This window comes from Oncorhynchus nerka, linkage group LG22 (assembly GCF_034236695.1).
Source record: "Oncorhynchus nerka isolate Pitt River linkage group LG22, Oner_Uvic_2.0, whole genome shotgun sequence".
Lineage (NCBI taxonomy): Eukaryota > Metazoa > Chordata > Actinopteri > Salmoniformes > Salmonidae > Oncorhynchus > Oncorhynchus nerka.
In genome coordinates, this window is record NC_088417.1 from 73058832 (window position 1) to 73083486 (window position 24655).

The window sequence follows — 24655 nt, forward strand, 5'->3', positions numbered from 1 at the left end:
GGGAGATCAAAATATCACAGACTAGTACAGGACACAGACAGCAGGGCAATGCTACACCTGTGCTGCTGTCTAACTCAATAAAAGTTTAACAAGCCAACCTTGTACCTGCTGTATGAATTATTCACCTGGCGTAGCCATCTACAGCATTTCTAGCTCAGTCTGCAAGGAGAGCATCTAGACAGAGGAATAACTGAACTATGGCATTGGCTACTGATTTGAGAGGAACCCAATGAATATGGACTAGGGCTTATAGGGGTTTTGGTGGTGAAAAGGAATGGCAGGCTACAGTCTTAAAACGAGCCTAAAAAACCTAGAGCTTAATAAAGACTTCAAGTGTTTTGCTTTAAACTAATATCAGAAATCAATATGGAATAGAGGCGGGTGGGTGAACGGGTGTGTCTGACTGCGAGACAGGTCTGTAGTGTGGGCTCAATAGAGGATTACCCCTCTTCTTCTCAGCACATCACATGCATAGCTAATGAGTCTCCAGCCGGACAGGCATCAGGGACGGCCTTAGAAAGTGATCACAGACAAGAGGAAGAAATGCCGCCTGCTTAAAATTCTGCCCTTTCGCCTTCTCTTCCCCCCGGTGGCACAATCAGCACTTTTTCACAACAGTCTGCTGTACTGGACAAGGACTTTAATCTTTCCCATGACTCCGAGCTCATTAAAACGTAGTGTGTGGGTCTGGCTGCCTGGCACAGAGTGGACTGAAACAGAAAAACTTGACCTAAGGTGACATCTCAAGTTATACTATTCAGCAATGACTTTTTATTTAAGTCAGATTTATTCGGGCAGTCTGCAAAATGGTCAATTTGCCCATTCAATACGTGTGAACTACTAAAGTCCTTCTAACTGACCCCCTCCTCATGGCACTTGTAAAAGGAGAGTGAAGATGATAACAGTCAAGGTGAATGATAATAGAGAAGTGTTTAGGAGTCCAAACCTTGGATGCAGAGTCCTTGGGTTCGTTGCTATTGTCCTGTAGGAATGAATGGAGACAGATGAGCTGGGGAGTTGTCAGACAGCAGGACAGGAGGAGAAGTGTGTGGAGGAGGGGCTGGACAGAGCGATGTCACACTTCTTTCCCTTTGACCTTCAAGGACTAAGGCTTTCACAAGGTTATTAACAGAGGAGTTCATAATAGCCTTAACAAGGGTCATCTCATAGACTTTACATTAAATCAGAAAACACTGACTTGTGAGATAAAAAAATAGTGTCGGATTACTTTGTATAAAAAAAATTGTCTGGAATTAAATGAAGCCTCTGAGGCTTGAAGAACAGCTGTTATTTTACTTTGTTTGTAGTGCATGTGGTGTAAACTAACAAAACAACTGAACTGTGTATGTATGTGTCTGACTAAATTAATTACATTTCGTATGTGCTCTGCTCTCCTACGTTTTAACACTGTTGTTGTCACTTACAGTTGAGAATGGATAAGACACAGGGAGGAGCATATCTCTCTGGTGGTAGTAAACATTAAGACCTATCACAAGCTTCCAGCGGTTTAGGCAACGCTCCAGCAGATCCAGAAGGCTTCGCCAACACTTTCTCTCTCCCTCTCGCGCTCTCTGTAGTAGAAGGCAGGCTTTATTTTCCTTCTGTACTTTTGGCTGGTGTAAAACTGAAGCTCCCGCTCGTCTCTCCTGCTCTCTGTGGGCCTGGGTGCTGGTGTTGCTTGGGGTTCCCACTGCGCGTGTGACAGGGTGGTAGGGGTGTTGAGGGGGGGGGATTGCTAGTTGTTGGTGGGGAAGGGTTGTGGGGAGGAGGCCAAAGGAACAACTGACTGCGTACACATCTTGAGTGGAAGCGAAGGTACAGACTGAGGCTGCATGAAGGCTGATTGAACAGAACTAACAGTGGGGACAGATGACGTGGCGGCAGCAGGACGGCTCTCTGCCTCTCCTCCTGTAGCAGATAGACTTCCTCTGAAGACATTGTGCCACTGCGGACTCCGCTCAACCCCCACTGGATTCCCGTAGATTCAGAGGAAAAGAAAAACACTTCACGCCACTTCAAACAATAAATATTTTCAGCTTGCCGGAAAACAGGAGAAAAGCTCTTCATCTTGGGTGCTATTTAGAACGGAAAAATACCGATCTTTTCAGCGAAAAACGAGCAAGCTCCTGACTTGGAAGGCATTTTACTTGAGGAAAAATAGTGCACTCAAAAAGAGAAAAAAAGGGTGGGGACTATAGAAATGCATAAAAACTCCTCTCGCACCTTTACTGCTTTCCTTCACACGAAAATAAATTTATATTTCAATATATACATTTTTCTCTTGGCTAAGTCCTTGAAGGTTTTCCCCACTCAGGAAAATATTAAGGAAAAGTCCATGGAATTATTTCCAAACGGTCATGGTTTAGGAAGGGGATTCCAGACGGGGCTCCCGTGTGTGAGAACTCTCCTCGGTGATCTTGAGGGACGATGGAACACGCAACACTTGGGAACGCTCCGGCAGAAAGGGAAGAAACACGCGCACAGCCTTCCTCAGGCCATACTAACCTTAACAGAGGAGGAATGGGATGGTGAAGAGTGGGTCTCCAGTTTTCGCCTTTTGTGATCTGGAATAAACAAGAGGATTAAATTCAGTTAAGGCACATTCAAACTAATAGCTCCAATTACCCGTTGACAACCATGAGAAAATCAGAAACAGTATATGAGCAGAGCCCGTGTTGAAGGTTAGGCTGCTTACCCCTCTCAGATTCAGCAGACTCCAATCGGGGAACTGGAGACTTGAGGGATCCGGACACGGCACTCCTGTCTCCTCCCTTCTCTTTGCTCTTAGACTCCTTGGCTCCGGTGTCGCGTTCCCTGGATGGCTCCTTGGGCTCTCCGTTGCCGGTCTTGGCCTTGTTGTCCTCTTTGTTGCTCTTCTCTTCCGCCTTCTGCTTGTCCCGGTCTGCCTTGGGCGTCTTCTCCTTACCCTCGCGTGGCGCCCGCTCCTCCTTGCCGCCTGCTCCTCTCTCATCTCTCTGCTTCTCCCGCCGGCTCTCCCCCTTTGTCTCTAGAGTGCTGCCTGGAGTCTTCTCCCTTTTCTCTTTTTTCTCCTTCCCGCTCTTTTCTTTGTCATCCCTCTCTTTGATGGTTTTGGTGCTGCGAGAGAAACAGAATGGACATGGTTCAGAGTTCAACATGGACAACATGCTACGGACGCACAGATAAGCAAGACTGATTCAACATGCTCATAGAAATCATAGAGTTAATCTTTAATTCATGTATTTAAACATTCAAACTTCAGATGCCTAGTCTTAATATCCACCAGTTCAAAGTGCAGTGTTAGATTCCAATCTGGTCATTCACTGACTGACATATTCAAACAACTGATCGAGCTCTTTCTTGTTTTATTCAGCCTTTTTTTTTAACGTATTAATGAGCTATAGTTGAGAACAGTAAATAAGTAAATCTGGTTGTTTCACAGCCCCAGTGCTGTGGGCTGCTATTGGCTGGCCTCCATGGCTACCTGTTAGGAGCCCCATTCCCGTTGCTGGTGGTCACTTTGGCCGCTGTGCTGTTGGCTTTGTTCGCTGGCTTCGCTGCACCCTGAGATTTATCCTTGGCTCGATCTACCAAAACATGAAGCAGCAACAGAATGAACACAATGGCCCTTTCAATAAAACAACTGTCCCCATACTAATTAAAACAAGAACACCTGTCATATTGTGTGTGACACAAAATTATCTGTTAGACTTGTGGTTATGATAGAAGGTCAGATCTCAGTGGAAACTTGTTGGATCTCCCCACTCACCGGCGTCCTCACTGACACCCTCCTCCGTCTTGCTGGCGTTGGTGGCAGGCTTGGCCGTGGTGCCAGGGCCGTTTTGCTGGCTGACAGGGGTGGCGCTCCTCACCGGCTGCTCCTTGTGGTGGAACTCATTCTCAGGAACCATGTGCGCCTTCCTGCCTTTCAACTGGCCAGAATAGCTGCAAGAGGCATGGAGAGTACAAGGTACAAGCAGGGCAATCATACAGCATTACACCCCATACACATGCTTACACACATACCCATACCACAGAAACAGAACTCCCACATAGGGACGCAATAACATAATGATATCTTTCCACTCACACACACAGGATGTGCATCTATCCTTACAAGCACGATTCGATACACATCTGCAGTACCTGTCAAAAGTTTGGACACGGCTACTCATTCGAGGGTTTTTCTTTATTTGTGCTATTTACTACATTGTAGAATAATACTGCCCTACTAACCAAAAAGGCATTAACTGCTCGTAGCTTAGAACTTTTTTACCTTAGTTTCACAGTAACATGACCCCCATGTTGTGGACAAGGCAGAATACTTGTCCACCTGATTAAGCATGAATTTAATGTAGCAAAAATGACAAAATGAGCAATTACAGCCTTTTTGTTTGGTAGGGCAGAATAGTGAAGATATCGAAAATATAAAAATGACACATATGGAATGATGTTTTAACCCAAAAAAAGAGTGAAGAATCAAAAAAATATTTTGTTTCGTTTAAAAGTAGCCACCCTTTGCCTTGATAACAGCTTTACACACTCTTGGCATTCTCTCAACCAGCTTCACCTTGAATGCTTTTCCAACAGTCTTGAAGGAGTTCCCACATACACTGAGCACTTGTTGGCTGTTTTTCCTTCATTCTATGGGCCAACTCAACCCAAACCATCTCAATTTGGTTGAGGTCGGATAATTGTGGAGGCCAGGTCAACTGATGCAGCACTCCATCACTTTCCTTATTGGTCAAATAGCCCTTTCTCAGCCTGGAGGTGTGTTGGGTCATTTGTCCTGTTGAAAAACAAATGACAGTCCCACTAAGCGCAAACCAGAAGGGATGGCGTAATGCTGCAGAATGCTGTGGTAGCCGTGCTGGTTAAGTGTAAAAAATCTCAAATTTGGACTCATCACACCAAAGGACAGATTTCCATCGGTCTAATGTCCATTGCTCGCGTTTCTTGGCCCAAGCAAGTTTTTTCTTATTATTGGTTTCCTTTAGTAGTGGTTTCTTTGCAGCAATCGACCATGAAGGCCTGAATCACACAGTGTCCTATGAACAGTTGATGTTGAGATGTGTCTGTTACTTGAATTCTATGAAGCATTTATTTGGGCTGCAAATTCTGAGGCTGGTAACTCTAATGAACTTATCCTCTGCAGCAGAGGTAACTCTGGGTCTTCCTTTCCAGTGGCGGTCCTCATGAGAGCCGGTTTCATCATAGCGCTTGATGGTTTTTCCGCATTGACTGACCTTCATGTCTTAAAGTAATGTTGGACAGTCATTTCTCTTTGCTTATTTTAGGTGTTCTTGCCATAATATGGACTTGGTCTTTTAACAAATAGGGCTATCTTCTGTATAACACCCCTACGTTGTCACAACATAACTGATTGGCTCAAACGCATTAAGAAGGAAAGAAATTCCACAAATTAACTTTTAACAAGGCACACCTGTTAATGAAATGCATTCCAGGTGACTACCTCATGAAGCTGGTTGAGAGAATGCCAAGAATGTGCAAATCTGTCAAGGCATAGGATGGTTACTTTGAAGAATGTCCATTATGAAATATATTTAGATTTGTTGAACACTTTTTTGGTTACTACATGACTCCATATGTGTTATGTCATAGTTTTAATGTCTTCACTATTCTACAATGTAGAAAATAGTAAAAATAAAGAACAACCCTGGAATGAGAAGTGGGGCTAAACTTTTGACTGGGCTCTGATACGATACTTTCATCGGTGCGATTCGATTTCATTAGTGTAACAAATCGATGTGGTTCAATTCAATGCACAAACAACTGTTGCATGAACAAATTCATTTTCCATTCTAAATTAATATATGTTACGGATGGAGCTCAGCTGGATTGGTCTGAGCAGCCCTGTGTGTGTGTGTGTATGATGTAGTGTGTGAGCTGGCAATTTGTTTCCCTCCCTTACTTTTTATCTGAAATCCTGATCACCCACTGATGAACGTGTCATATAGAAGATAGAAATGTGTTGTGCTAGTAATATGTCAATTTTCATCTTCAAAAATGAGCTATGAAATACATAGCCAATTCACATAACACAACTTTGGATGTCACCACCGTCTCAAAAGAGAATGATTTAGAACTTTACAGAGGAGAACTACTCTTCTCCTCTTCTGATCAGTGAAGCCAGTAAAAATTGCTGTCCTTGTTATGACATTACACCTTCACCATGTGCATGTAAAAAGGACCAAATGCAGACTGTTTAAAGCAGAACTACCAAAAATACTTATTACGGTGAACATTGTAATTGAAAAGCCCCAATCAGCAGCTGGATGTGCAACCAGCACGATGTTACTTGTGACCACTTCGGTAGCCTATACAGCTCCGCCAGTGAAACACAATTTAGTAACAATGACCCAGCCAATTACATTGGTTGTCCCACAATAAAGCTTATGATTTAATCATGCGAAAGCCATTGTACAAACATTGAATGCTGAAGGTGCTGCACAGACGTAGCCTACAAATATTAGAACAGGGATAGGGTAGACCTACCTCTCATTGGTAGCGTCTCCCGCACTGCCCCCCTACGCTGCTACTCTCTGTTATTATCTATGCATAGACACTTTAATAACTCTACCTACATGTACATAATTACCTCGACTAACCGGTACCCCCTGTATACAGCCCCGCTATTGTTATTTACTGCTGCTCTTTAATGATTTGTTATTCTTATCTCTTACTTTGGGGGGGGTTCTTAAAACTCCTTTGTTGGTTAAGGTCTTGTACGTTAACAGTTCACTGTAAAGTCTACCTGTTGTATTCGGCGCATGTGACCAATACAATTTGATTTGACAGTTGTGATCCGACTTGTAGTCATACACAGTTACATGCATAAAAGTTTGATAGGCTGAAGAAAAGGACACATCAATTCAGCCAACAGAATATAAGTATTTTTCGGAATAAGGCAGAACAAAATATTACGAGTAAAAAAGTTAGTGGACCGGCGATTTGGCAACGTTTCAATAGTTTCTTCTTACCAATGCAGGCTTCATTTGGATCAGTTTGGACGCCTGCGGACCGATGCACTCGCATCTTAAACATTTGAACTGGGGGCCGATGCGTATCTGTGAATCGTTACATCCCAAACACACACACGGGATCAGTGCCTCTAAGTGAAGATTTGCCAGGTACATCCTGTAAAGCTCTGTAGAGGATTATGTTTGTTTAGCTGTCTGAAGTGCTTTGCAGCAGCACCAGGTGACTGACTGAATCCCAGGCAGACATGTCGACAGCTAGACTAGGCCTACACCTTAATTAAATCAGTCCTCATTACCACACCAGCTCCTTAAGACCCATCCTCTACTAGTCACTACAAGACAAAGTACCAAGATCATTTATCTGTTCTCACAACTCTGTTTAGATAATCCAACAAGTGCGTCCCAATGTAAATAACATCTGGATAAAAATACAACTCAACCTTCCCTAATGATAATTCATCCAATACCACTTCATCTATACCTATGCAGTTCTTTTTACATTGAAAGTACACAACTCCATTTAACGCCACCCGTTGTTGGTACTAACAACAAACTGACAAACCTAACAGCAATGTGTTAGGTAACCACTTGCCACTTAACTACAACCCCCACAATGCTAGTGAACTGTGCCTGGGCTGCACACAATGCGGCTGGTGGACTCTGTGTTACCCCATGGCTAAGGCATAGAGGTCTGGCCTCTTCTCCTTCTCCTCCAGACAGATCTTGTGGACACGGCACTCGAGTGCCTGGCCCAGGTTCAGCACTTTGGGGTAGCAGGGCAGGATTTTGGTCAGCACGATCAGGATGTTCCGGATGTGGGTATATTCCCCCGTCTCCAAGCAGTGGACTGATGCCTAGAGGGCACAGAGGGGAGAGCGAGGAGTGTATTGTAACTGCTTGAGCGGTTGCTATTTCCTGTTAGAGTTGTCCGCCACGTTTCTCTTCATTTAAACTATTGCATTCTGAATAATGGTAGTAAATGAATGGGTGTTAAATGAGACAAAAATATCAGATTGACTTCTTCAGAAGGCAATGAAACAAAGGGAAGAACTCACTTTAGTCAGCTTGTAGTGCCATTTGTGCACTACATGTCTGAAGTTCTCATAGTCCAGCTGGTCTGCTTTGTTCCCTCCGTCGAAGCCTGTGGCTCTGAAAATGGTCAGGAAGCCTGGGTAGTTACCACACTCCTTGAAGAGGGAACAACAAATAGACAAGATGAAGTGTTAACACGTGCATTCTACATCTTCCACACTTCAGTGAATATGTCAGTAGATAATGTTGGCCAACCTCAAATCAACTCCTTGCCCGACACATTTGTTGATCTGAGAGGATGTAGTGTGTGAGATAGAGGTGGAATCCTTACCTTCTCGTAGACAGCTCGGTCACTGTGCCAACGGGTCACCGTCTCCAACATGCAGCACAAGAAGCGGCCGTAGCGTCGCGACTCGTTCTCCGTGCAGCTGGCCACCGTGTAGATGATGTCAGAGAACACCTGCAACACAGTTAGGAGGTCAGGGCGGAGTCACTAAGTGATGAAAATCCCATGGTATAATGACATGTGACAACCAGAGATAGTAGAGGGCAGAAAGGAGAAAGCAAGAAAGACAGAGAGAAAGGGAGAAGTCTCACCCGGTCATAGCAGAGCAGGGTGCAGAAGTTGGGTGTCTTCTGCTGGTGCACCAGCTCCACAAAGCGGGCGCAGTACACAGCGTCGATGGCAGAGAAGATACAGCGAGGGAACAGACACAGCTGCAGGAACTTAGTGATGGTCTCATTCTTGGTGGATTCTGAGAGGGGAAAAAAAGGTGTGAGGGAAGGGATTGATTTTTAAAAAAGGATGTGAGAACAGTGAATTAAGACTTACCGTCAACTAACTTGCATGACTCATCTTTAGAGTGACTCAGAGGTAATTCTTCAAACAAGATTTGAGGTTAAACCCACTCTTAAAATGTCATTAGTGTAGGTTGTATAGAGCTGTACAGTGAAATTGTTCATATGACTGATGTGTGCTTTAATGAAATGGGAGAGTTGACATCTGCCATTAGCCCAGATCCTCTAAAACAGACTACGGCGCCATTACAGCAAACAACTTGTCATGCCTGTTAACTGGGATAAAACAAACAAGGCGAGGCTGGTTTTCAGTAGCCTCATGGGAGCTGAGGGGGCTTGACTGTGGTGTTACTGTCCCAATAGAGTATTGTCCCCCAATGGGAACAGGCAGCTGGGTACGGGAGGGTCTGCTGGGATTAGTGTTGTGAGGGGCAGTCAGCAGTGTGTGTGTGTGTTTGTCTTTTTGAGAGCGACAGAGAGGCGGGGGGGGGGAGAGGGAGAAGGAGAAAAATAGTGTGAGCGCGATGTTATCTTACTAGCGAGGAGCCAGTTGTCCTTCTCCAGTTTGAGGCGGTGCAGGACCCTCTGGACGTGCTCCAGCTGCTTCTTCTCCTCCTCCTGCAACTTCTCCTGTAGGGCCGTGCAGCGCTCCTTCTCCTTTTTCTTCTTGTTCATTGGCTACAGACGGACACCATAGACAGACAAGCAGGCTGCTGTTTAGACAGGGTGAACACATGCAGAGAGAAAACACTAATAACAACTTCGAGGTCAAGCACAATACAATTACAGTACTCTTACCATTACACTGCAAGTCAAGTGATAATTGGAGTTACGCCACATTGAAGTGTACAACTGTGTTTGGAGGCATTTAGATGAACTGGAAGATGAGAAAAGTATTTTCCTACTAGCACTGACTTCACTGATAACTACTTTGATGGAAAATGTACTTGCCTCACCCATCTTCAGATGAATGCACTAATTGTCTCTCTGGATAAGAGTCTGCTAAATGATTCAAATGCAGTGGAGTAAAGTACTACTTATGTCGTTTTTTTCTGTTATCTGTACTTCACTACTTATATTTGACAACTTTTACTTCACTACATTCCTAAAGAAAATTTACTTTTTATTCTGTACATTTTCCCGTTACCCAAAAGTAGTAGTTACATTACTTTTTGAATGCTTAGCAGTACAGGAAATATGACCCAATTCATGACCCATCCCTACTGCCTCTGATCTGGCGGACTCATTAAACACAAATGCCTCATTTGTAAATGATGTCTGAGTGTTGGAGTGTGCCCCTGGCTATACGTGAATAAAATAAAACAAATTGCGCTGTGGTTTGCTTAATAAGACATTTGAAATCATTTATACTTTTACTTAAGACATTTAAAAACAAATCCTTTTATACTTTTACACAAGTAGTATTTTACTGGGTGACTCACTTTTACCTTAATAGAAAATGACTTAAGCATCTTTACTCTTACTCAAGTATGACAAATCGGGTACTTTTTCAACCACTGCTAAAAAATAATTAAAAAATAATAATAATACAAGTGTTGTCATCAAGGGGTCTGCTAGATGCCCGAGTCGTGTTTAGAGTATTCGGCAACATAAGAAAACAAACAGACGGACACAGGGGAACTGGGTCTGGACTAATAATAAAAGTTCATTTTGGTTTGAATGCGGTGTCCGTTGTGCGCTCTAATGAACACAACCATGACGATGTGACTCACCACATCAGGGTTCTCCTCGATGACCTGCACCTGGAGCTGGAGCTTCTTCACCTCGCGGTCGTAGGCGTTGTGTGGCACGGCCAGGTCGTACATGGTCAGCGACCAGAAGGTGGCATAGAACTGGGGTCGGAGGTCGTCCCAGACACGGGGTGGGTGCAGGGACACCACGGCCTCGTGCACCGGCGACATCACCAGCTCGCACGCAGCCACGTACTTATGGACCTTCTGCTGCTGCCGGTTGCTCTTCTCAGCTTTCTTCAGCTCATCATACTTAGACTGGGGAGAGGAGGGGGACACTCAGTTACTGTCTCCTTTACATGGTAAGATTCACAAACGGATTGATATACAGTATGTTCCAGACACACAACCGGACCGAGTCCATTTCCTCATGATGCATGCGTGTCAGCTGTGATTGTTCACATGGCGCAACCATGCCATGTGACGGCAGCAGAGGGGGAACTCGGGATGTTTCAAGTCCGGCCAGGGGGACCGTAAATGAGGTTACACAGCACTCTCTCTAACTGAAACATTTTTTCAGGATTCTACGTGGCCAGTGTTCTCAAAGCATTACTGTGCACATCAATTCAAAGTTAGTCTTATTTGTAGATCATTTATACTCACTGTATCTAATTGTCATACTGTACAGACTAATGGTGAAGTGCCAGAGGGAAGGAGAGACTACTCACCAGGATCTGATGTCCATACATGGGGCGTGAGAGGAAGAAGGCAGCATCGTGGGGCGTGTGGAACTGGTTACAGAGGATGTCAATGGAGGGAACACGCTTGATGTAGTCCTCAGTACTCAGGTTGGAGGCCAGGAAGCCACCAAACTGCACCAGGGTGTCGTGACACTGTGGCCAAGGAACAGGGAGTCAGAGAATGGCACCCTAATCCTTATTTAGTGCACTACTTATGGCCTCTGGACAAAAGCATGGGATGTAATCGAAATACTTTTCCAATAGTATCATTCTGAACAGAATCATAGTTTTTTTCATTCCATTCCACTGTTCCGACTTGCTAAATTATGTTCTGAACCGTTCGTACCAAAAAAAAGTACTGGTTTATATCATTCCTTTTCGTTCCTTTTTAATCCTCTGAAATCAGAAGTTTTGTTACCTTAGCTTGACATTAAGTTACTTCACCAATCACTGCAGATAGAGCACCTTGCTATGGAGCGGGCAAGCTGTAGTCCTTTTAGCCTAGACATCCGTGCATGGGCGCTATTGGCTGCCTAAGCTGTAGTCGTTTTAGCCTAGACATCCGTGCATGGGCGCTATTGGCTGCCTAAGCTGTAGTCGTTTTAGCCTAGACATCCGTGCATGGGCGCTATTGGCTGCCTAAGCTGTAGTCGTTTTAGCCTAGACATCCGTGCATGGGCGCTATTGGCTGCCTAAGCTGTAGTCGTTTTAGCCTAGACATCCGTGCATGGGCGCTATTGGCTGCCTAAGCTGTGGTCGTTTTAGCATAGACATCCGTGCATGGGCGCTATTGGCTGCCTAAGCTGTAGTCGTTTTAGCCTAGACATCCGTGCATGGGCGCTATTGGCTGCCTAAGCTGTAGTCGTTTTAGCCTAGGCATCCGTGCATGGGCGCTATTGGCTGCCTAAGCTGTAGTCGTTTTAGCCTAGACATCCGTGCATGGGCGCCATTGGCTGCCTAAGCTGTAGTCGTTTTAGCCTAGACATCCGTGCATGGGCGCCATTGGCTGCCTAAGCTGTAGTCGTTTTAGCCTAGACATCCGTGCATGGGCGCCATTGGCTGCCTAAGCTGTAGTCGTTTTAGCCTAGACATCCGTGCATGGGCGCCATTGGCTGCCTAAGCTGTAGTCGTTTTAGCCTAGACATCCGTGCATGGGCGCTATTGGCTGCCTAAGCTGTAGTCGTTTTAGCCTAGGCATCCGTGCATGGGCGCTATTGGCTGCCTAAGCTGTAGTCGTTTTAGCCTAGACATCCGTGCATTGGCGCTATTGGCTGCCTAAGCTGTAGTCGTTTTAGCCTAGACATCCGTGCATGGGCGCTATTGGCTGCCTAAGCTGTAGTCGTTTTAGCCTAGACACCCGTGCATGGGCGCTATTGGCTGCCTAAGCTGTAGTCGTTTTAGCCTAGGCATCCGTGCATGGGCGCTATTGGCTGCCTAAGCTGTAGTCGTTTTAGCCTAGGCATCCGTGCATGGGCGCTATTGGCTGCCTAAGCTGTAGTCGTTTTAGCCTAGGCATCCGTGCATGGGCGCTATTGGCTGCCTAAGCTGTAGTCGTTTTAGCCTAGGCATCCGTGCATGGGCGCTATTGGCTGCCTAAGCTGTAGTCGTTTTAGCCTAGGCATCCGTGCATGGGCGCTATTGGCTGCCTAAGCTGTAGTCGTTTTAGCCTAGACATCCGTGCATGGGCGCTATTGGCTGCCTAAGCTGTAGTCGTTTTAGCCTAGGCATCCGTGCATGGGCGCTATTGGCTGCCTAAGCTGTAGTCGTTTTAGCCTAGGCATCCGTGCATGGGCGCTATTGGCTGCCTAAGCTATAGTTGTTTACATGTGCGATGGACAGACTAATGTAGGGCACGAGATGCAACTGACAATTCCCGGGTCAGGAGAGTGGGTGGAGGAGGTTTGGTTTGAAGTACCTGGCATTGTTAGGACATGCATTATATGAATTAGGCCCACAGAATTATACCTACGGAGGAACGGGTTTTATGGAGGAACTTGGACCAGAGATAGCTTGACAATCTTGTGTGTGCAGAGCGGCACCAGAATTAAAAACACGTCTTGACATTTTGTAGTTCATAGAGCCAACGTGAAACGTGATAACTATAGTATCTGTAACTAGCATTGAAAAAGTTAAGAGATTCTTCTCAAATGAAAAATCTCTCCCTAATTTCTGAATCATGCTTGTAACGTCAGTAGGCTACAGTAGCCTAAGGTTCAGAGGGGAGGGGCAGGTTGCAGACATGCACACTGGCAAAGACTTTCAACTGGCAGACAGACACCGAAATAACTTTGAGTTACTGAGTGAGGGCTTTGCATATGCTTTGAAAACAACGGTTCTGTTCCGGAACAGTATTGATCACTTACGTTCCTCGAAAAATGTTGTTTTATGCTCTGTTCCCTGAACCGGTTCAAACCCCAGGTCAAAAGTAGTTTTCTATCACAGAAGGTTGGTGGCAGCTTAATTGGGGAGAACGGGCTCGTGGTAATGGCTGGAGCGGTCTCCTGTCTGCTCGATATAGGAAATAGGACACAGCCATCTATTTTGGACACAGCCAGTTCATTCTCCCTTATTGCACAGCCATGTTTGTGTGCTATTAGTCCCACAGTTTGTCATTTGTTTAAAGACACAACCTGGTTTATTCAAACTATCCATCAATGTGGCCCAATACTGCAAACAGAGGCAATTTTGGGGGGATTATCGCTGAGGAAAGCTCACAGCTTATACAGGCAACATGGGGGAATTGAACCAAACATAATTGTCAGCTGTGTAATATTTAAGAAATGAAAAAGGGGAGAATTCCCTTCATCTGCATTCCCCTGATGTAGCTTATCGACATGACTTCTAGTTACCCTCTGTGCTTATCAATATGCTATTTTAAGCAGAGGAAAAGCAATGACAGATTGACTATTTAATGAACTCTAAACAGGAGAACTCTCCAAGGTGTAAAACTAGTGTAAGTAAAGCTGTAAAGGGGGTCAGTAAGTACCTGGTCGTACAGCTTGCCCACCAGTTTGAGGTGTTTCTCACCCCCCTCCAGAAAGACCACTCCGTTGCGTTGCTGGGCCATGAGGAGACAGAGGGGCAGGGCCAGATCATGGTCCAACAGGGCATCCTTTAGACGCTGGGACGACTTCTTAGTGTTACGGATCTGACCAAAGTAACCACCCTGGGGACAGAAAATATAACTGCATTGTTTCAAGTCATGCTGAGGAATAGCCGACTAATGCAATGTGCCTCTGCTTTGAGCTGGTCATGGTGTACAGTTTCAAGTCAGACCAAAGAGGGTCCTGTACCTCTGCTTTGAGCTGCTCCCCTCCAGTCATAGCTTCCATCTGCTCTGATGTCATCTCGTCAGTGATCTCGATCCCGGCCATCTTCTGCACCACCTCTTTCAGAATCAACAGGTCAAAACTGCAGTGGGGGGAACACAACAATCACAGTCTATACATATTTGTGAATGCAGACATAAATAATATGTGCACATACACAAAAATAAACATGTGTAAAAAAGAAAAAGAAAACAAGGTTGGGGGCAAAAACAACCGTGGGAGTAGCTAAGGACAGGGCACTAATAATAACATAATTCAGCATGCCGTTTCATAGGGCGTTGTGGCAGAGTGCCACCTCTATTTACTTCCCCTGCATCCCTGGCCCTGGAAAGGACTGATTTCAACTGATGGGAGAGAGAGAAAGAGAGAGATGAGAGAGAGTGGCCATGGAGCCCAGTGTGATTTACTACCTGCTGACTCCAGGCATCACAGGGAGACCAGTGCTGATACAATTATCCTTCCCTCCTCCTCTATGGAAGCCCAAAACCCCACACAGTCTGCAGCCTCCTCATCAACACAACATTACTTAGCAGCTTTTCCCAGTCCAGGGCCCTGAAGGGTGGCACAACAACGGCCAAGACCCCTCTCCCCCTCCCAGCCCTGGCCTTGTATTGCTACAGGCGGAACAGACTGTACGTCAGTCCCTGTTCTGATTCAGGAGAGGCCAGACAGAGACAGGGGACCCAGTTGATTGACTATGAGCGACAGACTCCATCACTATGAATCACATCAGAGCCAGCAAGTCAATGAGGCGCCCGTCTGCCAGCTCAGAAGTTATAGTTACCTCTTCCCTGCTTTCAGCGTATTGGTCACATACTGGAGGAGGCCAGCTAACTCAATTGGGTATTTCCTGAATACCGCTCCACACAGACTGGCCAGGCCTGGAGATAGGAGAAAAAGGTCAGCAGTCAATCAGTTGTCAAGCAGACATGCATATGTTGCATAAAATACAGTCAACTAAAGTAGAGTTGCACTGGGCTGTAACTACATGGAACAAAAGTACACCCAAATGCCCCTTCGATAATAAAGCAGATTCGTGACATCAGGGTCGTGTTTAGTATGGTACACTGTAGCAAAATAAATTGTAACAGAATACAAAAAATCTGTGTTCTAATTGGATGCTGCTACCACCATGCTTCACCGTAGAGATGGTGCCAGGTTTCCTCCAGACGTGACGCTTGGCATTCAGGTCAGAGTTGGTTTCATCAGACCATAGAATCTTGTTTCTCATGGCCTGAGAGTCCTTAAGGTACCTTTGGGCAAACTCCAAGCTGGCTGTCATGTGCCTTTGACTGCTGAGTGGAGTGCTGCAGAGATGGTTGTCCTTCTGGAAGGTTCTCTCATCGCCACAAAGGAACTCTGGAGCTCTGGAAAGTGGTCACCCTGACTAAGGCCCTTCTCCCCCGATTGCTTAGTTTGGCCCTAGGAAGTCTTGGTGGTTCCAAACAACGTAAGAATGGTGGAGGCCACTTTGTTCTTGGGGATCTTCAACACTGCAGAAATGTTTTGGTACCCTTCCGCAGATCTGTGCCTCGACACAGTCCTGTTTCGGAGCTCTACGGACAATTCCTTCGACCTCATGGCTTGGTTTTTGCTGACATGCACTGTCAACTGTCTATGTAAGGTCCCACACCTTACATAGACAGGTGTGTGCATTTCCAAATCATGTCCAATCAAGTGAATTTACCACAGGTGGGCTCCAATCAAGTTGTAGAAATATCTCAAGGATGATCAATGGAAACAGGATGCACCTGAGCTCAATTTCAAGTCTCATAGCAAAGCGCCTGAAAATGTACGTAAATAAGGTCTGTTTCTTGTTTTTAATAAATGTGCAAAAATGTCTAAAAACCTATTTTTTATTTATCATTATGGGGTATTGTGTGTAGATTGCTGAGAATGCATTTTATCCATTTTAGAATAAGGCTGTAGCGTAACAAAATGTGGAAAAACTTTAGGGGTCTGAATACTTTCCAAGGGCACTATGTGCATTTAGAACATTTTTGATAGTCAAATATATAATTTTGGGGGGAATGTGTATACGTCATTAAGAGTGTCATTACTTTAAAGATAAAGAAATCACACTTCTCTCAATTATTTAGCAATTGTTTTGTATTATACCTCTTTTACAATGATTCATGAAGTTTATATAAAAAAATAATAATAATTAAACACACACATATGGTTCTTTGTCTGTAGGATTCAGTTAGTGAACTCACTCTGAAGCCAGGAGGAGATCGTAGTGTCGTCATGCTTCATCTTCTCCTTCTCTGGATTTGCCAGCGCTTCAATTATGCAATCTACAGGCAACGAGTTGAGGTACAACACGTCTTAATACATTCTGCCAACATTAGCTGGACTATAACGTTTCAAATACATGATTAAACATAGTTCTGGAAGTGTATAAATAAAATGGGCAAAAACGGCAAGTCACAAAATGTCCGATTAAGGATACAAGCCATGACGTCATAGTTGAGTGAGGTGAGGTATTTAAGGGAGTCTACCACTGGACCGATGAGGTTGTCATACCACTGGATCTGAGACAGGATCTGAGGGACAAAAATACCTGGTTAATACAATACAGGGACAACAGGCCACAACGATGATGATTAAAGAGGATATCTAAAAAACACCCACCCAGCTGTTATATACCTACGGAGTGTGTAAAACATTTAGAACAACTTCCTAATATTGAGTTGCACCACCTTCTGCCCTCAGAACAGCCTCAATTCCCCAAGGCATGGAAACTACAAGCTGTCAAAAGTGTTTCACAGGGATGCTGGCCCATGTGGACTAATACTTCCCACAGTTGTCCGGATGTCTTTTGGGTGGCGCACCATTGTTTATACACAAGGGAAACTGTTAAGCAGTTCTTGACACCCAAACCGGTGCGCCTGGCACCTAATACTATACCCAGTTTAAAAGGCACTTAAATATTTTGTCTTGCCCATTCACCCTCTGAAAGGCACACACACACAATCCATGTCTCAATACTTAATATTTATTTAACCCGTCTCCTCCACTTCATCTACACTGATCATAGCGTTCACCTGGTCAGTCTGTCATTGAAAGAGCAGGTGTTCCTAATATTTTGTAGACTGTGTAGATGGATCATTAGAGTCAGATTCTAGAATAACATTCTAAATGGTCTGAGAAAACAAGGCTATTGCTCTGCAGTGTCCTTTGCAGGTCACTTAAACTTTATTATCCTCTCTCCTGTTAAAGCCACCTTATTATCGGTTACACTACATCCCTACACTCCCACTGTGACAGGATGCCATCAGACTCTCCTGTTCCTCCACAAAGGTATGTGGACACCTGCTTGTCAAACATCTCATTCCAAAATCATGGTCATTAATATGGAGTTGGTCCTCCCTTTGCCGCTATAACATCCTCCATTCTTCTGGGAAGGCTTTCCACTAGATGTTGGAACATTGCTGCGGGGACTTGCTTCCATTCAGCCACAAGAGCATTAGTGAGGTCAGGCACTGATGTTGAGCGATTAGGCCTGGCTCGCAGTCAGCGTTCCAATTCATCCCAAAGGTGTTCAATGGGGTTGAGGTCAAGGCTCTGTCCAGGCCAGTCAAAGTTCTTCTACACCGATCTCGACAAACCATTTCTCTATGGACTTCGCCTTGTGCACAAGGGCATTATCGTGCTGAAACAGGAAAGGGTCTTCCCAAATTGGAAGTACAGAATGTCATTGTACGCTGTAACATTAAGATTCCTTTTCGGAACTAAGTGGCCGAGGCAGAACCATGAAAAACAGCCCCAGACCATTATTCCTCTTCCACCAAACTTTACAGTTGGCACAATTCATTCGGACAGGTAGCGTTCTCCTTGCATCCACCAAACCCAGATTAGTCCGTCAGACAGCCAGATGGTGAAGCGTGATTCGTCACTCCAGAGAACGTTTCCACTGCTCCAGAGTCCAATGGCGGCCAGCTTTAAACCACCCCAGCCGACACTTGGCATTGCGCATTTTGACCTTAGGCTTGTGTGCGGCTGCTCAGCCATGGAAACCCATTTCAGTTATCTCCCGACGAACAGTTCTTGTGCTGACGTTGCTTCCAGAGGTAGTTTGGAACTTGGTAGTGAGTGTTGCAACAGAGGACAGAATTTTTATGCGCTATACACTTCAGCACTTGGCGGTCCCGTTCTGTGAGCTTGTGTGGCCTACCACTTCTCGGCTGTGCCGTTGTTGCTCCTAGACGTTTCCAATTAACAATAACAGCACTTACAGTTGACAGGGGCAGCTCGAACAGGGAAGAAATTTGATGAACTGACTATGACGGTGCTACATTGAAAGTCACTAAGCTCTTCAGTAAGGCCATTCTACTGCCAATGTTTGTCTATGGAGAATACATGGCTGTGTGCTCAATTTTATACACCTGTCAGCAATAGGTGTGGCTGAAATAGTCAAATCCACAAGTTTGAAGGGGTGTCCACATACTGAGTGCACAGAGGCTTTAAAAGACCCAGTGTTAGAATAAATAATGGAGTGGTCTCTTCCCATGACCTTGATATTATTTGTGAAGACAGATGGACAGGGGTTGAGGTGGGGGAGGAAGGTAAGAGAGGGGGGGCTGAGGCCAAGTAAGGTGGAGGATGAGTTGAGTCTCAAGGGAGGTCCGACTCTCCTCATTCACTCAGAGAAGAGGCCATTCAGTCAGACTGCAGGCTGAGAGATTAAGAGATGGAGGCTTTAAAAAAGGAGAGGAGCAGCACAGCTTTTTCATTCCATTAAGGTCCTGCTGCTGAGGCACCACGAAACACAACCCCACTACCTCCCCACTCCTCTTTCCGTTTGGCCGACATTCTGCTAGTCATTTTTTGAGACGTGAGATATTTAGGGGAGGGGTAGATGTGGAGATGGACAGGAGAGGGAGTGGATGGGGGTGTTCTAGCAAGACAAGACAGGCTGTGATGTGGAGTAGGTGAGTTCATTAGTCACATGCACACAGATGTAATTGCTGGGTACAGTGAAATTCTTAGGCTCCGACAGTACAGGTGAACAAGAAAAGTGAATGAAACAATTATAGAAATACATAAATCTATGACAATGATAAAATGTTCATTGGGGTGTGAGGGTAAAGAGAATGTAAGCAGTCGCAGTGAATCCAATTTACATTCAGCCCCCATTTTTCAGCAGTAGCCTATCGTTAAAGGCAGATTATAAAGATAGTGGCCTTAAAATAAGATCTCACTGCCCCATGAAGATAGTAGAGGACACGGAGCCCTTTCACTGTCAAGATTAAATACTCAGTTAAAGTAGGAGGGAGATCACTCAAAATAAGGATAATATTAGTGTAAGTCTCAAAACACCACTTTCAACTGTACAGTAGGTGAATAAAATATTATAAAATCCTTGAGAATACATACATAGTCAAAGAGGATGGTGGGGTTGCTATGGCTCAGCTTGCCTATCTGGCGCCCAGATGGTTTCACATTCTCTTTGGTTAATCGCCTGGAAAAAAGCAAAGAAAGAGAGAGAAAAGAGAGCAATTTATTAAATCTATTGAAGCATCTTGCAGCCAATACATGTACCCCTGTCAATGCTGTGGGACTGATTTGATGGTTAGGCCTAGATTGAAGAAGATGATTTAGTAGAAGAATTTGCAACGAATAATGAACTTGTGTTCAATGTTTGGTTGCTTCATGCTGTTGGATTCTGGCTAAACTTTGAACATTGAGATATTAAAGACATGATAGATCAGACGCATAGTATATAAAAGGAGAGATCTGTAGAAAGACAGAGTGGCTGTGGAATGTGATGGGTGGACGGGAGAGAATCACAGGAGTGCGACAGGTGATACGAGAGGACATCTGTGAATTAGGAGAAGGAGGGGTTGAGGTCAGGAGGTCACGTCAGATCCCATGAAGGGAGAAATAATGGTTATATTATCCTGTTACCCTCTTCCTGTCAAACCATAAGATGTAAGGATTGGAGAGAAGGAGGAGTGTCCAACGTGGGATATATATATACACACACACACACACACATACATACATACATACATACACTTGTGATTTTTTTGTCTGAATTACAACTAACAACCCTTTGGGAATAATTAAACTTGGTTAAGCTTCTCTAGTGTCCGTGAGTTATTTACTCTGAAAAATAACAACCTAACAATGCTGATATCCATTTATCGAAATTATGCTTTTCCCTTTATCTTGTTAACTCATACATAGTATTATTGACAACATTATACTTCACGTTGACAAAACTAAAGTGTATTTTTGTGTGTGCAGTAGTCCAAGCTGGTAAAGGTATAGTTCAGGCAAAATCTATATTTCGGTGGAATTACCCTTACCGTGAGTCATGTCTGAAGGTCAATAGCGACAGAATACACAATAATAAATGTTCTACTTCTGGGGGGGAGGGGGAGAAACACAGTTGCATAATCTGGATATTTGACAATATATTGTAGCGTTTTGACAATATCGCAATATTATTTTTGCACTAGAAGGCTGTTGTTTCCAGCACTTTGGTTTCCTTGACTGATCAAACTCGTGGCTTTTCTCATTGCTCTCTCATCCCTCTGCAGCAGACATTTGGTTGGCAATATGTTTGGAACATCGAAACAATAACATTGCCAATATTGCCATCAGAACAGTATCCAATCGCAATACATACATAAACGTGAGAGAGGAAGAGGGGTGGTGATTTAGAAGTAGTTTAAAAGCACCACCACCACCAGGCATTCATGTCCTACTGTGGTTCTGCACAGTACACTGCACACGCATAATGATGCAGGCCAGGTGCCAGGCACAACACATTAATTAACTTCCTATCGTCTGCATTAGCCACCTTGTAGTGACGCAGAGCAGTTGTGACATGTCACTCAGCAGAGCTGTATCCATATCAAGACGTACGGGTAATGTCCAGGCAATGTCCCATTTACATTATTAATAAACCCTGGACCGAAGGCACTGACATCCTTCAGCTAACTACAAGAGACTAAGATGCATACAGGGATGGGAAAGGGATGGATTGAATGAACAATCAATGTCTAATGGCCATTTTAATCATTCAGTAGTAACAACTTAACAAATGGTTTATATTACATGAGTCTAGGGGCTGGTGAGAGGGTCACGGTGCTATGAGAGCAGGCCTTTGCAGCAGGGTTGGCGTGCTGCAATGCTAGCCTCAAATCTGACATGGGATGGGGGTAGTCCACTCGAGTGCAACTGTGGAGCCATCTTCTATAATGCCCCCGGTGGAGGGAATAGTAGCTGTTCAATTCCACTCCACCCCTCCCTGCCTTCCACTGCACCAGAGCTGCAGGATCTCAGCCCCGCAGCACCAGTTTATCCATTCGTCTCCCCACCCACCGAGTTGGGGAGCCTTCACACATACTAAACTGTCTCTTCCGCCTTCAGAGCGATGCATGCTGGTGTGGTTACATCGCACCCTCCAAAGACACCACCAGCACCACACATCCTCAGGGTATCCTTTTGTCAAGGCCCTTACACACGCAAACACAAGCAATCAGTGGAAACACCGTCACAGTTGCCAGAGTGTTAACAAAACATGTGTGGGTGGAGAGCACACCATGGCTGGCCGTGCAGTGTTCCTGCCGGGTGGGATCCAGCAGAATATTGATAACGCGGTAAGAGGCCTGCTCCATTCCCAGCTGCCTGCTTCCATTAAAAAACATATTTTCTTCCGGGATGGCGGGGTTGGGCTTAGGGTACAAAACAAAACCATGGCTTCCCTGAGTGTCTGCGCTGTAATACATTATCACGCAGCCCTGGGGTGCTCGCTCTGTGTATGGTGGCAATGATGGGAATACACCAATGTCCACTGGTACACTACAGGGAGCAGGGAATGGCCTCAAGCACTTACATGTACTTCCACACATTGAAAATAAGTATGCATCATACTGCACTAGTGTGAAAAGCAGTAAATGAGATATACAGTAGCATATACTACAGTAACTACTCATTCAAGGGTTTTTCTTCCTACATTGTAGAATAATAGCGAAGACATCAAAACTATGAAATAACACATATGGAATCATGTAGTAATAAAAAAAGTAAAGCAAATCAAAATATATATTATTTTAGATTTTTCAAAGTAGCCACCCTTTGCCTTGACAGCTCTGCACACTCTTGGCATTCTCTCAACCAGCTTCATGGTGAATGCTTTCCAACAGTCTTGAAGGAGTTCTCACATATGCTGAGCACTTGTTGGCTGCTTTTCCTTCACTCTGCGGTCCAACTCATCCCAAACCATCTCAATTGGGTTGAGGTCGGGAGATTGTGGAGGTCAGGTCAGCTGACGCAGCACTCCATCCCTCTCCTTCTTGGTCAAATAGCCCTTACACAGCCTGGAGGTGTGTTGGGTCATTGTCCAGGTTGAAAAACAAATGATAGTGGGACTAAGCGCAAACCAGATGAGATGGCGTATTGCTGCAGAACGCTGTGGTAGCCGTGCTGGTTAAGTGTGCCTTGAATTCCAAATAAATTACTGACTGTCACCATCAGGGCACCCCCACACCATCACACCTCCATTTTTTTATTTTTTTATTTCACCTTTATTTAACCAGGTAGGCTAGTTGAGAACAGGTTCTCATTTGCAACTGCGACCTGGCCAAGATAAAGCATAGCAGAGTGAACAGAAAACACAGAGTTACACATGGAGTAAACAATTAACAAGTCAATAACACAGTAGAGAAAAAAAGGGGAGTCTATATACAATGTGTGCAAAAGGCATGAGGTAGGCGAATAATTACAATATTGCAGATTAATACTGGAGTGATAAATGATCAGATGATCATGTACAGGTAGAGATATTTGTGTGCAAAAGAGCAGAAAGGTAAATAAATAAAAACTGTGGGGATGAGGTAGGTGAAAATGGGTGGGCTATTTACCAATAGATTATGTACAGCTGCAGCGATCGGTTAGCTGCTCAGATAGCTGATGTTTGAAGTTGGTGAGGGAGATAAAAGTCTCCAACTTCAGAGATTTTTGCAAATCGTTCCAGTCACAGGTAGCAGAGTACTGGAACGAAAGGCGGCCGAATGAGGTGTTGGCTTTGGGGATGCTCAATGAGATACACCTGCTGGAGCGCGTGCTACGGATGGGTGTTGCCATCGTGACCAGTGAGCTGAGATAAGGCGGAGCTTTGCCTAGCATGGCCTTGTAGATGACCTGGAGCCAGTGGGTCTGGCGACAAATATGTAGCGAGGGCCAGCCGACTAGAGCATACAAGTCGCAGTGGTGGGTAGTATAAGGTGCTTTAGTGACAAAACGGATGGCACTGTGATAAACTGCATCCAGTTTGCTGAGAAGAGTGTTGGAAGCCATTTTGTAGATGACATCGCCGAAGTCGAGGATCGGTAGGATAGTCAGTTTTACTAGGGTAAGCTTGGCAGCGTGAGTGAAGGAGGCTTTGTTGCGGAATAGAAAGCAGACTCTTGATTTGATTTTCGATTGGAGATGTTTGATATGGGTCTGGAAGGAGAGTTTGCAGTCTAGCCAGACACCTAGGTACTTATAGGTGTCCACATATTCAAGGTCGGAACCATCCAGTGTGGTGATGCTAGTCGGGCAAGCGGGTGCAGGCAGCGATCGGTTGAAAAGCATGCATTTGGTTTTACTCGCGTTTAAGAGCAGTTGGAGGCCACGGAAGGAGTGTTGTATGGCATTGAAGCTCGATTGGAGGTTAGATAGCACAGTGTCCAATGACGGGCCGAAAGTGTATAGAATGGTGTCGTCTGCGTAGAGGTGGATCAGGGAATCGCCCGCAGCAAGAGCAACATCATTGATATACACAGAGAAAAGAGTCGGCCCGAGAATTGAACCCTGTGGCACCCCCATAGAGACTGCCAGAGGACCGGACAACATGCCCTCCGATTTGACACACTGAACTCTGTCTGCAAAGTAATTGGTGAACCAGGCAAGGCAGTCATCCGAAAAGCCGAGGCTACTGAGTCTGCCGATAAGAATATGGTGATTGACAGAGTCGAAAGCCTTGGCAAGGTCGATGAAGACGGCTGCACAGTACTGTCTTTTAGCGATGGTGGTTATGATGTCGTTTAGTACCTTGAGTGTGGCTGAGGTGCACCCGTGACCGGCTC

General features: G+C 45.0%; 1 protein-coding gene across 2 annotated transcripts in view; it reads right to left on the bottom strand.

Annotated features, from left to right (window-relative positions):
* Nucleotides 1–24655, bottom strand: part of LOC115105656 (THO complex subunit 2-like) — a 75950-nt gene that overhangs the window by 8465 nt on the left and 42830 nt on the right. For both annotated transcript variants that reach the window (XM_029627921.2, XM_029627920.2), the window contains exons 16-33: nucleotides 19950–20034; nucleotides 17023–17116; nucleotides 16787–16867; nucleotides 15355–15451; nucleotides 14535–14652; nucleotides 14228–14407; nucleotides 11230–11394; nucleotides 10544–10819; nucleotides 9347–9488; nucleotides 8610–8767; nucleotides 8344–8472; nucleotides 8036–8167; nucleotides 7650–7834; nucleotides 3749–3924; nucleotides 3464–3566; nucleotides 2696–3096; nucleotides 2506–2564; nucleotides 947–982 (exon numbers count right to left, since the gene is read on the bottom strand). In XM_029627921.2, coding sequence (XP_029483781.1) covers nucleotides 947–982; nucleotides 2506–2564; nucleotides 2696–3096; nucleotides 3464–3566; nucleotides 3749–3924; nucleotides 7650–7834; nucleotides 8036–8167; nucleotides 8344–8472; nucleotides 8610–8767; nucleotides 9347–9488; nucleotides 10544–10819; nucleotides 11230–11394; nucleotides 14228–14407; nucleotides 14535–14652; nucleotides 15355–15451; nucleotides 16787–16867; nucleotides 17023–17116; nucleotides 19950–20034 — 2617 coding nt within the window. The remainder of the gene's footprint in view (nucleotides 1–946; nucleotides 983–2505; nucleotides 2565–2695; nucleotides 3097–3463; nucleotides 3567–3748; nucleotides 3925–7649; nucleotides 7835–8035; nucleotides 8168–8343; nucleotides 8473–8609; nucleotides 8768–9346; nucleotides 9489–10543; nucleotides 10820–11229; nucleotides 11395–14227; nucleotides 14408–14534; nucleotides 14653–15354; nucleotides 15452–16786; nucleotides 16868–17022; nucleotides 17117–19949; nucleotides 20035–24655) is intronic.